General features: G+C 39.6%; 1 protein-coding gene across 3 annotated transcripts in view; it reads left to right on the top strand.

Moving 5' to 3' along the window:
* The window catches only part of PLD1 (phospholipase D1), a 208624-nt gene that overhangs the window by 94657 nt on the left and 100013 nt on the right, over positions 1–13954 (top strand). For all 3 annotated transcript variants that reach the window (XM_039236512.1, XM_039236513.1, XM_039236511.1), the window contains exons 7-11: positions 124–182; positions 1608–1700; positions 9392–9544; positions 10817–10966; positions 11670–11753. In XM_039236512.1, the coding sequence (XP_039092443.1) occupies positions 124–182; positions 1608–1700; positions 9392–9544; positions 10817–10966; positions 11670–11753 (539 nt within the window). The remainder of the gene's footprint in view (positions 1–123; positions 183–1607; positions 1701–9391; positions 9545–10816; positions 10967–11669; positions 11754–13954) is intronic.

The following is a 13954-nucleotide window of genomic DNA, read 5'->3' as shown; positions in this document are numbered from 1 at the left end:
GATCTGTGTAGTCCCCCAGACGTGTTTACACATAGCAGTACCTAATGCATGTGTTTTTAAAATGTGTAAGTTTATCATCTTCTTTCTGATTTTCTGAAGTATGAATTTCTGGCCTCTTTTCAGACAGAATTCCTTGACATAAGTCAGCTGTCTTTCATCCATGATTTGGGACCAAAGGGCATGTAAGTTCCAGCGTTGCATCTTGAAGAGAAGTATAAAAGTTGATAAGCATTACCATTTGATTTCCCAGCATGCCATGGTGACAGAGCCTACCTGGCTTTACTGCTCGCTTCTTAACAGAGTCAGAGCCACTTAGGGACTTTATACACAATGGTACCTTGCTATATTGAACAAGGGTATCAACTGCTCCACCCACTTTTTTCTTACAGCCTCTATGTCCTCTGGCCCAACAGTAGGAGTGTTTAATACAGGTACCAAATATGAAATATGGGAGAAAGCATTAGAAATATACTGTATTGTATTTTGGAAAGAGCTTAAAAGTTCTCATCACAGGAAAAAAATTTATGCCTGCATGTGGCGATGGATGTTAACTAGACTTACCATGATGATCATTTTGTAATATATACACATGTTGAATTAATGTGTTGTATATCTGAAACTAGTATAATGTTGTATGTCAATTGAAAAAAAAAGTCAAATATGCCAGATCCCTTCTTTTAACAACTTATGTAAGTTAGCTGTTTATCACTTGTTTTCATGATTAAAAATAATACTGTGTAAAATTTATGTTAGGTAATATGATTGGAATTTACTTGTTATTTTCCTTCATAATGTGAGAGCTTGATGTTATAAAGAGCTTAGCATCTTGAGTTAACAGCATTGTTAGTAATTGGTTTTTTTTCTTTTGTTAAGCCATAAGTATTTTTTTAATGTTTATTTATTTTTGAGGGGAGAAAAGGGAATCATGAGTGGGGGAGGGGCAGAAAGAGAGGGAGAGAGAGAATCCTAAGCAGGCTCTGAGCTGTCACTGTGGGGACCAATGCAGAGCTTGATCTCATGAGCCATGAGATCATGACCTGAGCCAAAATCAAGAGTCGGATTCCTAACCTCTCAGCCACCCAGGGGCCCTAAGCCATTATTATTATTATTTCTTGTCCTGTCTTTCAAAATCAAGATATTTCTCTTTCCAAAGCTCTCATCGCTGTGCTCTATTCCTTTGGTACGGTTTGGTCCTAGAAATATAGGTGAAAGGATGGAGAAGTCCCTGGGAACATGTGGGCGAGCACCTGCAATGGTCCCAATGTGAGCTGAACCATTCCTGTGTAGGCATTTGGCGGTGTTTGGGGTCCTTTTTAGTTGACACAATGACTGAAGGGTACACTCAGCATTTGGAGCCAGAAGCAGGGATGATTAAGGTCCTGAGTGTGTGTGAGAGAATGTTGCTGCCCCCAATCAGACAAGGTGCTTTTAGAGATTGCTAGAGTATCCAGCCTAGTGAATGTGACATTGAGCAATTTGAGAGTGAAGGTGGGGAGGAAAGTCAGGTGAAAATGAAACAGTTTACTTAGCCCCAAGTTGCGAGGCTGTATCGGTTAAGTGTGAGTTGGAAATTTGAAGATGCTTGGCTAACTTGATTTCTTTTTCAGCGAAGGTATGATAATGAAAAGATCTGGGGGACACAGAATACCAGGCTTGAATTGCTGTGGTCAGGGAAGAGCCTGCTACCGCTGGTCAAAAAGGTAGGACTTAGCACTTTTGTGTGTTTGTTTTAATAAACTGGATATTTGGGAAGGTTTCACATACCAGTGTTCAGTTATGAATCAATTATATATCCTTTGAAAATCACAGCAGAGCAAATTTTAAATTATTTTAAGTTCCAGTCTTCAGCATCCATTTAAACATTCAAACTCAAACCTGGACTTGTAGGTGGAGTGTGCAAACTTTATTATATATGTAAAAACCCAGTGGACCACAGAACTCCAACATTGGTCAGCCAAAGAACATACTCAACTGGCCAATAAGCACAAGTAGATATCTCAACATCACTAATTCTTTAGGGGAATGTAAATCAAAACCACAGTGAGGTCCAACTTCACACCTAGTAAGATGGCTCTCATGAAAAAGATACCCAAGAACAAATGTTGGCAAAGACGTGGGGACATTGGAGCAGTACTACATTGCTGGTAGAAATATAAATGGTGCAGCCACTCCAGAAAACAGTGCAGTAGTTCCTCAAAATATTAAACGTAGGAAGTGAGATTACTGGGGCATATGGTAACTCTAGGTATTTACCCAAAAGCATTGAAAAAGATATGTCTGTATCAAAACTTGCAGATGAATGTTCTAGCCGCATTATTCAGAATAGCCAAAAGGTAGGAACAACCTAGCTGTCCATCACCTGATGGATGGTTAAATGAAATGTGGTATATACATACAGTGGAATACTACCTGGCCATATAAAGGAATGAAAAAGACTAATGGATATGGGATTTCTTTCTGGGTTGATGAAACTATATAGTTGTGCAACTTTTTTAATATATTACAAGCCACTGAATAAGTATTCTTTTAAAGGGTTTTACAGTATGTGAATAAAATGTTTACAAATTTTTAATGGGAAAAAAGGAGAAGTACTAATACATGCTATATCATGAATGAATCTAGAAAACATTATGCCAAGTGAAGAAAGCCATACACAAAAGGCCACATATTATATGATTCCATTCATACGCTATGTCCAGAACAAACAAATCTATATAGAGAGAGAGAGTCTGTGAGTGGTTTCCAGGGCTGGGAGGAAAGGACAGTGGGAAGTGACTGCTAAGAGATATGGGGTTTCTTTTGGGCGGTGATGATGTTCTGAAATTAGATATTCATGATGGTGCACAACTTTATGAATATACTAAGAACCACTGAACTGTACACTTAAAAATTAAACTAAAAAGAAAAAAGAAAAATTGGTCAGACTTCAGGGATGATAATTTTAGACCTACATTTGTGAGGATGTGTACTGTACACTTAAAAACTAAACTAAAAAAAAAAAGAAAAATTGGTTAGACTTCAGGGATGATAATTTTAGACCTACATTTGTGAGGATGTATATTATGGTAAGTGTGATATAGACAGAGAATGTTAATTCATATCCTACCCAACCAAAGACTCCTGTGGATCAGTATTCCCATCTGATTCTTATTTGTGTTTGCAAAGCATTTATCACAATGTTTTGAATATAATAAACAATATTTATTGGTTACAATAATAATTTACTGGAGTTTTGGAAAAATATTGAGAAGTATACGTTATTTCCCCAACCTTGAAAAAGATATATGAGCTCAAGTATATATATATATGAAAAATATATAAAATAATATATAAAAAATAAATATAAAATATTTACCTTTATACATATCTAAGATACAGTACCAGCAAAAAATACTGTTAAGTAAGGCTCTTATTTTTTTGAGCCTTATTTTCATCCTTATTTTGAAAGGATGGAAGAAGTTACAAGGAAAAGATCAAGAGATTGGACTAGAAAAAAATTGAAAATTTCTATGCTCTGGTTAGACAATTTTACTAAAAGAAGTAATATACTAGAAAATATGTGTTTTCAGGCAAACTGCTGTCACTCGCATAATCACCCAGTAGGACCCTGGTACAGAGTCCTCCTGAATGCTCCTGACGCTCATCAGCTTTGGCCGAGGTGGCTGCTGGGTGCCAATCACAGGGTTGCAGAGGGCAAGCCCTTGGGAATCCTTGAGGACACTCTGGGCAATTAGGGTCTGCCTGCCTGTGTGCAGAGCTGAGTGGAAGCGTTCACAGCCCCCAGAAGCAGCCCTCAGCCAAGAGCTGGCAGGAGTCCGTCCCCTCAGCCCTCCGATGGGGTGGTTCTGCCGCAAGCCCCGCCCTGTCTCCGGAGTCCCCTGGCAGGCTTGCAGCCCAACTGCCCACTTAAAGTACATGCAGACACAACAAAACACAACAAATCCTTGATGGCCCTCTTTCTGCCCTTCCTTCCCGTCCTTCCCTGCCAGGGCTCCTAACTCCCTAAGATGCCCCGTTTTCATACTATTTTTACTTACATCTTTGTCTCAGAGTTGACTTGTGGGCCAACCCAACCTGAGACATCTCCTCAGGAAACAGAAGCCTTGGTCTGGTCCATGCCGTCAGTTATTGAGTGCCTAACGTTTGCCTGGTTGTGCTCTAGCTCTTGTAAAAAACCAGCAGTGACCAAGACAAAGTCCCTGCCCCCACAGAGCGTTACAAGAGGAGCAATGAAGGCAGTGACGAAGTGGATAAGCAGTGTAAACGTTATCTGTGCAGCACGCGACCAGAGCTTCTTTGAAGGGAAGCGAAGGCAACAGGATGGTGAGGGACTTGAGGATGGGAGAGGGTGACTTTAGCTCCAGATGTCAAGGAACTGCTGTTAGGGTTGTAAGCTTCATGAGAAGGGGCGGCCAGAAAGGATGGGAGCCAGACTTTTATTATATAAAAGAACATACCTCCCTCACATCTTAAACTCTGTCTTGGTTGAAGCCTGATTTAATCCAATCTAAAAAGATATGATCCTCCCTGGGGTGAAATGTGTCCTCATATTAAATGGTGTAAATCTTTCCATGAAGATTGAAGCCTTGGTTTCTTCATTAGTAAGTATTTCCTGAATCACATTTGTGGGATATAAAATATCAGTACCGAAGAAAATGATAAGATAGAGCTGACATTAGTTGAGAAATTTTCTCATGGTAGGAGCTATTGGTATCTAAATAGGTATTACTTTTAAGGATGATGCACTCATAACTTGCTCTTTTTTATATTTGTACCCATAAAACGCATTCTGACCACTTTCTCACTTCTGCTATATTGACAAACCAGATAAAGCAAACAGGGCAATTAAACTTGCAATCAGTTCTCACAATGACCTTGTCTCAGGGACAAGCAGAAAGGAAAAGGAAAAAAAAGACAAACAAGACAAACATTTCTTCCCACAATTTAAAACACCTGCTTTAACAGCTTTTCTTTTGAGCAACTTCTCTGCATCTGGTAGTGGAGCAGATGAGAAGCATCTAATCTTAAATAATGTCTGAAGAGAAGGAGATGTATAGATTTTAAGAAAGAAATGTAGCACTTATTTTACTGACCTTTGAGCTATACCAAGAACTCAAGAGGCACTAAACAAGCAGAGAAATAACTTGAGGTAAGTGTTATGAAGAAGCTAAACATGAGAAGCAGTGGAGTGGGGTGGGCTGGGTTGGGTTGGGGACAGCTTTTTACAGTTGAGTAGCTTGGGAAGGCCTCCCTATGGAGAGATGTTTAATCAGGGAGTTGAGTAACAGGAAAGGGGAGGCCTCCATGGGAGGATCTAGAAGAAATCATTTCCAGGCAGAGGAATAGCAAATGTGGAATCCTCAAAGAACAACCTTGGCAAGTCTAGGAATAGCCAGACCTAGGAGGTAGGAGAGAACAATGGAAGGTGAGGCTGAGAAGGTCATGGCTGGCTCCTGTGGTTTGGCCACATTTGAATGTCCCAGCAAGCAGTGGCCTAGGCATGAGGATTCTTGTTAGAACAGACTATGATCTCACTTACTTTGGAACAAGAATGTTTGTAAAAGTGCATATTTATTGGCGTGAGGCATGGTGCTGAGCTATGTACATGAATCATCTGCTATTTCTCACAGACGTGTCTGAGCTGCTCTTATCCCCATAGTATGGATTTAGATCTCAGGCTCAAGTTCACACGGTCAGGCAGTTGGCAGAGCTGGGATCAGAGCCCGGGGAGGATAACTTGCTGGTACTGTCTCCTAAAGGCTGGCTAACCAACTCCCCTCTTGACGCATATTCTCCTATTAAAGGAAAAAAAAACATATATTGACAAAAGAGAGAAAGAAATCAGAAGAGTTTAATGAATGGCATAATTACGAAGAACTTTATATAAAGGCCAGAAGTCAATTTACCCTGATATCTAGTGATGATTAAAGAGAATTTGGTACCAAAATAGAAATTATTATCTTTTGCACTCAGCTTTTAAGATCCAGCTGTCATTGCTATGGAGTTCTGTATGTCCAGGCTGCCACCTCTTGGAGGGGTAGGGGAGGAATGCACATGGGATGCCCCAGGCGTGGCACCCTCAGGGCTGACCAGGCCTCTGGCCCCGCAGTACACCAGCCATCTCATTGTCATTGCTGAGGAAGGTTGTTTATAGCCTGTACAGAGCCTCTGTGCAAATTAGAGAAAAGTATCCATTTCTGCGGGAAGCCACAGCCTACCTCAGAGCCCCCTGCTCAGGGTGTGCTGGTGCAGGGCACATCAGCACAATGGTACCTGGTGGCCAGTTCCTAAAGGCATGCTTTCCTTGTTGTGCCACCAGCCTCTGCCTTCAGCAGCATTTCTGGGATTTGTTTTGCAATGCCGACCATGGGAGCTGGTACATCTGGATAGGGTCATCCCATCGTTATCCCACACTGTCGTCTGTGCGTGGAGCTCTGTCGAGAGCCGGCTCTGGACCCATTTCTGTATCCTGGGCTTCCAGGAAGACAGGTGCACAGGTCTGCGATGGTTGGCTTTCTTCTCAAATTGGCAAACCTGACCCTGGGGGGCTTCAAAGCCTGTGGCTCCTTCCCAGTCGTCAGCATAGCACAGCAGTCTCGTGGGCCTGTGGCGTGCCATGTGCCCGCTAACTTGTACCACAAGCCAAGCTGGGACAAGGGACTGCCGCTAATGAAGGAACTTTAACAGATATGGGATCCATCCACTCTCTTTTATCGTTAACTGAGTTTTATCGACAGGCAAGCCACATGTCTGCATTCGTAACTCAGGCCCTCAGAACCACTGAGTCCTCGATTATAACATGGCGAGCGCATTTATGTTGAGCAATGTTGTGAGAATTCTTATAAAATGTGTTATTTTGGCATTTGCTGACAGTCATTGAGAATATTATCCATTATACTATTCAGTTGCCTTCCATTAGATCCCACATGAGAAACTTGTTTGGAATCTAATTTTTTGGCGGGGCGGGGGACACACCTTTTTATTTCTTTAATTTATTCACTGGGTAAGAAAAACCAGGAAGCTCAGATCCACCCTGGCATGCCAATACCATAATTATGTTAATGTTGTGGCTAGGTATCTGCTTTTCGTGCCCTTGATGCTTTTCCTTTTATTAACCATATCCAATGTATGTCCTTTACTGTACATTATCCAAGATCCATCCCATGTTTTTATTGGGTAGGAGCCAGCATATATATTTAAAACAACAAGTGAATGAAATGAAACTATGTGGAAACTAATGTAGATTTGTCTGTATTAAATCCCAATTATAAAGCCACTAAATCATAATGTGGTTAGCAGTTTCAGTAATGATTTGTTATAGATTACCTTTAGATGCTGACTTCCCGTGTCAACAAAAATGTGTACAACATTGTGATTCAACATTTATATACATTATAAAGTGCTCACCGTGATACGTATAGTTACCACATCCCTTTTTTATGGCTGAGTAATTCCACCACGTTTTCTTTATCCATTCACTGATGGACACTTAAGTTGCTTCCATATCTCATCTATTGCAAATAGTGCTGCAATAAAATTGGGGTGCAGACTTCTCTTCAAATTAGTGTTTTTGTTTTCTTCAGGTAAATACCCAGAAGTAGAAATGCTGGATCATATGGTATTTCTGTTTTTATTTTTTTTTTAGGAACCTCCATACTGTTTTCCATAGTGGCTGCACCAGTTTACATTCCCAGGAGTAGTGTACCAGGAGTCTTGTTTTCTCTTCGTCCTCACCAACACTTGTTATTTCTTGTCTTTTTGATAAGACAAAAAATTCTGTAGCCACAGAATCTGCATTTTTAACAGGATACCCATGTGATGCAGATTCACAGCCAAGTATAAGAGGAGTTATTTTATATTATTATAGTAGCTTGCCAACCTGCACATTTCGTTCCTCTTTATCCTTCACAGCTTTCTTTCTGAAATACAGTTACAATGATATTATCATCCTGTTTCTTGCCAGGGCATGAGGATTCTCTTATTTAATAAGAACCCTGGTGTGTGTGTATGTCTGTGTGTGTGTGTGTGTGTGTGTGTGTGTGTGTTAAACACAGATTGTCAGGCCTTTTTAATGGATCTGTGGTGGGGCCTGGGAATCTCAAGAGATTCTGATGGCAAAGCATTTTTAGGAAACACTGGTTCAGTGATATAAAATCAGCCTCCTGAGCATTTCCATCAGACCCTCCTCAATATGGCCTTTGTCTCTTTTCCTGTCTCCACTCATTTGCTCACTTTTCCTTACTAAACTCCCTGAGACCATAGCCTCACCAAACTCCCAACACATGCAGCATTCCCCCACCTCACTGCCTTTGTCAACTCTTCCCTTAATGTGGGATGTGCATCTTGACACCATGTTTTGGGCTTTATTTAACAGGTTCCTTTCTGGCCTTGCTCCGATCCACATCTTTGGGAGGGTGCCTCTAGCCCTTTCTCTTAGAACTAAGGACTCCCTCCTCCTTACACCCATTACCTTTTCATTTTCTAGTACCTAGTTCGCACCCCACTAACCTAGTAAGCTCTTTGGAAATCTCTGTACTATTTCCACCTCTGCCCTAACTCCCAGCTGATCACTGTATTTTTCCACTATGAAGCTCTCAAATATATATTGAATGCATACATACTTTTGAGAGATCATGTCCTATTGAACATCACTTATCAATAGTCCTCAAAACCACAAGTAATTTGAAATTTTTTTAGTTTATTTGGTTTGAGAGAGAGAAAGAGCAAGAAAGAGAAAGAAACTGTGCACAAGCAGCGGTGGGGCAGAGAGAGAGGGAGAGAGACAATCCCAAGCAAGTTCCAAGCTGTCAGTGTGGAGCCCAATGCAGGGCTCAAACGCACAAACTGTGAGACCATGAGCTGAGCTGAAACCAAGAGTCGGACGCTTACCCGACTGAGCCACCCAGGCGCCTCAAAACCACAAGTCATTTGAAATGAAAAACAGTATGTGGAGTATTAGGTGCTCACTGGGTTATTTTCAAAGGATGATTTTTATCTGCTGAGAGACTTATTTGCCTCTTTTATGATAGTTTATTGTAGCAAACATTTTCCCAGTGCATTTCCATTTCTGCAACAGTTCGGGCCGCTGCTGTACACCCTGCACTCACCACCTGCTGGTGTTAAGGGCATTCTTTCAGGCTTTGTCATTAGTGTATAAAAAGCTAATGCAGCACTTTGAATTGCTTGCTGCTGGTACTTCTTACGAAAATATAATAGACTTCCCATTAGCTTTTGTTGTTGTGTCATGGTGATTTTTAAAAAAGAAATCCTCCATGTAAAAAATTATCTTATATGTACGATCTGCTGGAGTGTTTACCTAGTTTGTCATAATTTGTTGGTTTTGTTTCAATAATTCAACACAACTCTAAAAATACTTATTATCTTCTTACAGGTGGTTGATAGTGAAAGATTCCTTTTTATTGTATATGAAACCAGACAGTGGTGCCATCGCCTTTGTCCTGCTGGTAGATAAAGAATTCAGAATTAAGGTGGGGAAGAAGGAGACAGAGACAAAATATGGGCTCCGAATTGATAATCTTTCCAGGTAGAAATTTTAAATATTTTAAAAAGATTTCTCTTAAAAACAAAGTTTTTCTCCCAATGTTAAGTGAAGAAGGAGGTAAAATCATTTAAATGTTAGAACATGGTTATTTAGAACTCATCTTCAATCAAAAATAATGAAACTGCTTTTCTTTCTATATATATGTTTTTAAAGTTTTTAATGATTTATTTATTTCTGAGAGAGAGAGAGTGAGAGAGCAAGAGAGAGCGTAAGCAGGGGAGGGTCAGAGAGAGAGAGGGAGACACAGAATCTGAAACAAGCTCCAGGCTCTGAGCTAGTTGTCAGCACAGAGCCCGACGCGGGGCTTGAACCCACAAACCACGAGATCATGACCTGAGCTGAAGTCGGATGCTCAACCGACTGAGCCACCCAGGCGCCCCTCTTTCTATATATTTTTAAGAACTAACTCTTTAATGTGCAACAGTCAGAATAAATAATCCCATGTATTGATTTGTGCTTGTTTTAACAGATTGCACGCCTGTTAATAAAATTCACTACTCAATAATACGAATTTACCAAACAGATAAATTAAGGAGTAATAGTTTCACAGTTTTAAGAAATAAAACTTTATAAATTGATATCCTTTAGTTAACATAGAAATGTGATTTGATTTACAAAAATTCTATTTACACATAGATTTTAAGAAATCTCTGGGAAGGATACTCAAGCATACATTTACTATAGATTTTATTAGTGAGTGTATGTGTGTGTGTTGATAAATGTTTCTTTCTGGAAGACTTTGGCTATAATATGTGTTGTCATTTCTCTATAGATACACTTGGCTCTATAGTTCAGCCTCATGTATATGAATATATCATACATGTATTTTTCTCTGTGTTCACACATTGACTATATACATACACATGCACACCCTTTCTAGTACATATTGGTGTGTGTTTTATGTGTCTGTGTATGTATGTGTAGAAGGTTTAAGATTATCCCCCTCACAGCCTGATACAACTCTAGGTCATAGTAAATACGTACCTTTATGCACATTAGCATGAAGGAGTGAGTAAATAACTTGGAAATTTATTTTTGCTATATTGCTATATATAGATATATAGTTTAAAAGCTTGCTGAAAATGTTTAGAAGTCTGCTTTTTTTGATAAAAGGAAGATACTCTTTGCTTAAAATTTGCAACCTGTGTTTGCTGCAGTACAAAAACAAAATGGCACATGTTTAATTGTTAAATTTTTTTAAAGAGACAGACTAGAGAGTGATCACTCTTTCCCACATTTTGCTTTTCTTTGAAGGACACTTATTTTAAAATGCAACAGCTATAGACATGCTCGGTGGTGGGGAGGGGCTATAGAAGAATTCATCCAGAAATACGGTACCAACTTTCTCAAAGACCATCGATTTGGGTCCTATGCTGCTATCCAAGAGAATACGTTAACCAAATGGTAAGATCATTTTGCTCTAAGGCTGTTGAGGTAGTCTTGGTATCTAATATAACAGTGGGTCTAAATTCATTTAGAATCAATTTTCGAGGCTGTGGCAAGGTATTATGCATTATACTTAACAAGGGCCTTTCCTTATAGGACTACCTAAGCATAGATTAGTTCTCCAACTTTTGTTTTTAAGATTTTTAAAGTGAGCTTGAGACAGTGGCTTTAGATTTTGAAGCTTGATTTTAAAAGCTTAACTTCGTACATTTTTAATGCTGCAAATGAAATGTTTATTTAATTTATTAGCCATAATTTAAGGATGAGAACTTACTTGCCAGGGATTTCTTTTAAATAAAAAGTGTTGCGTAGCTTTCTGCCCATGGATTGGAAACTGGTCTGTTTTCAGTTTCAGAAGAACAACGGTGTGAGTTCAACAGCATTAAGAGAATTTATCCGACTCATGATAATGAGGCCAATTTGTTGTGCTTTTGGCAGAATCCGGTCACTTACTTCTGTCTACTTACTGCACTTCCTGCTAGTAGACAGAATGTGGTATTTTCAATGGTTGGTTTTTAGTTATGCAAAGTAAACTGGTAGCTTTGTAGAAACTCAGGCAGTGGCTTCATCTTTCACTTTGCTGTAAGATAGGTTTGCTTTTTCTTTCTTTCTGTACAACAAAAATAAATGAAACAAACAAACAAAAATCCTTGTTTTTCAGGTACGTTAATGCCAAAGGATATTTTGAAGATGTGGCAAATGCGATGGAAGAGGCACAGGAAGAGATTTTTATCACGGATTGGTGGTGAGTATTTTTCTGTGGCGATTTTGTCCGGAGATCTCTCTGTTTAGAAATGTAAAACAGTTGCGCTGTTCCAGAATCGTACATTATGAAAACCAGCAGTACCTGTAGATGGTCTGGCCAGAGTCTCAACCAATGAACTGGAATAGCCTTGGCTGAAAGGTCTTTTCAAAAAACTTGGCATCCAAATATATCCTGAAAATATTTAGTTTTAACAATTTTGGTTTTGTCTTTCCAGTTTGAAGTAGAGGCTCAAATATTCATTTTAGTAAAGATTATTTTGCAGTGCAAACGCAGTTATACAAGTGAGAGAAAAGAATCTTCCTTCGGTGCCTTCCTCATTCGGCATCTCAGTCCCCAGATTTGGTGAATATCGTTCTGGATTGTCCCTTTGGAGCTGGAAGAGTTCCATTTGCCTATTACTATTTAAATGTCCTCGGTATTGACTAGGCTGCTCAGCTTTTTTGGAGATACATCAGATTTCAACTGTTTGGCCCCCTTTACAAATCTTCACAAGAGTTAGGATGCTTCACAGAACCACTGGAAATCTCACACCGGAAACTCACTTAGCTCTTGGGAAATTGTTCTCTTGGAGTTGGTGTGCTTGATAGTTTGACTTTAGCTACAGTTATCCATCTGCCTGGACAGTTAAAACCCATTGCAGGTGCCAACATTGACTACAGTGGAAATGAACCTGTCTAGAATGTATTCTCCTTCTAAGAAGTGAGTTGTTGAAATGTTCCTTATTTTTCCCCATCCTGTTTCCTTCCAAATGCTACTTTTCACGTCTAAACTGTAAAAATATCGTCATAATTTATTTTCTCCTGTTTTTAGATTTTGGGGGCAAGGAAGAGGAATTAGGAAAATGAACTCATCTTCTTCTACTCTTTTTTGTTAATTTGGAAATCTGTAATTCTACAGCATGCTTTCCCAATCTGGGCACTATTGACATTTTGGACCAGATAATTCTCTTTGTTATGGGAGGTTGTTCTGTGCATTGTGGGTTGGTTAGCACCATCAGCAGACCTGGTTTTTATGCTTTAGATGCCAAGCAGGTCCCTATTTTGTGATAATGTCTTCAGACATTGCCAGATGTCCCTCAGAAGGCAGAGTTCTTCTTAGTTGAAAACCGCTGATCTAGGGTCGATGGATAAACTGTGTGCGGGCACCCGGGTGGCTCAGTTGGTTAAGTGTCCAACTCTTGATTTTGGCTCAGATCATGATCTCACAGTTAGCAAGTTTGAGCCCCACATTGGACTCTGCTGGCAGTGCAGAGCCTGCTTGGGATTTTCCCTCCCTCTCTCTCTTGCCCCCCGCCCCTTCTGCTTATGTTCTCTCTCTCTCAAAATAAATAAATAAACTTAAAAAAGATAAGGTGTATGATGGTCAGCATCATGTCTGTGAACCTATTCATTCTCATGTGTGTAGAGGAACTGAATCTTGGCCTTTATAGTCACATTTTGTCTCTTCACTCAGTTACCATGAATAAGAAAGTTTCATACTTAGGAGCTATTTCTTTGGTTGAATATTTTATAAACACTTACACAAATAAATTCAAGCTTAATATAGTACTCTATTCCTTTAGAAAATATTTCTGAAAGCTTGATGAAGACATGAAAGAGACTGAAAATAGTTTTTCCATTGAGCCTATATTTTCATGTTTTATGCAACAAAATAATATTCTTTTGAAGGTTCTGAACACTAAAATACAGGCTCTCATTTAAACATCTAAAGAGTTGGAGCCTTGAATGTTTTCTACTGTCAGCAAGAAAATAAACCAGGTTATTTCTTTCCTATGACTGTCTAGGATAACATCCTATTACCACACTCTCTTTGAAATAAAACCTTCATTGCAACTTCCCTCATGACAGGTGAAGAAAGTTCTTGCAATGCAAGTATATTGCAAAAGACAGCATCAGAAACTTAACCAATGGTGGTATGTCTAGATCTGAGAGAGTGAAAAGCATAGGTAGAAGATTCACATGTCCTGTAGAAGCTTCTGATCCAATTCAAGAGCTACCATATGCTTTTTTTAAAAATGTCTTTTTATTTATTTCTGAGAGAGAGAGAGACAGCATGAACAGGGGAGGGTCAGAGAGAGAGGGAGACACAGAACTGGAAATAGGCTCCAGGCTCTGAGCTAGCTGTCAGCACAGAGCCCGACGCGGGGCTCGAACCCACGAACCGTGAGATCATGCCCTGAG

This window comes from Hyaena hyaena, unplaced genomic scaffold, assembly GCF_003009895.1.
Source record: "Hyaena hyaena isolate Hyena2069 unplaced genomic scaffold, ASM300989v1 scaffold_112, whole genome shotgun sequence".
In the NCBI taxonomy this organism is placed as follows: domain Eukaryota; kingdom Metazoa; phylum Chordata; class Mammalia; order Carnivora; family Hyaenidae; genus Hyaena; species Hyaena hyaena.
The sequence above is the reverse complement of the archived record's forward strand: the minus strand, read 5'-3'. Positions and strand labels throughout refer to the sequence as shown.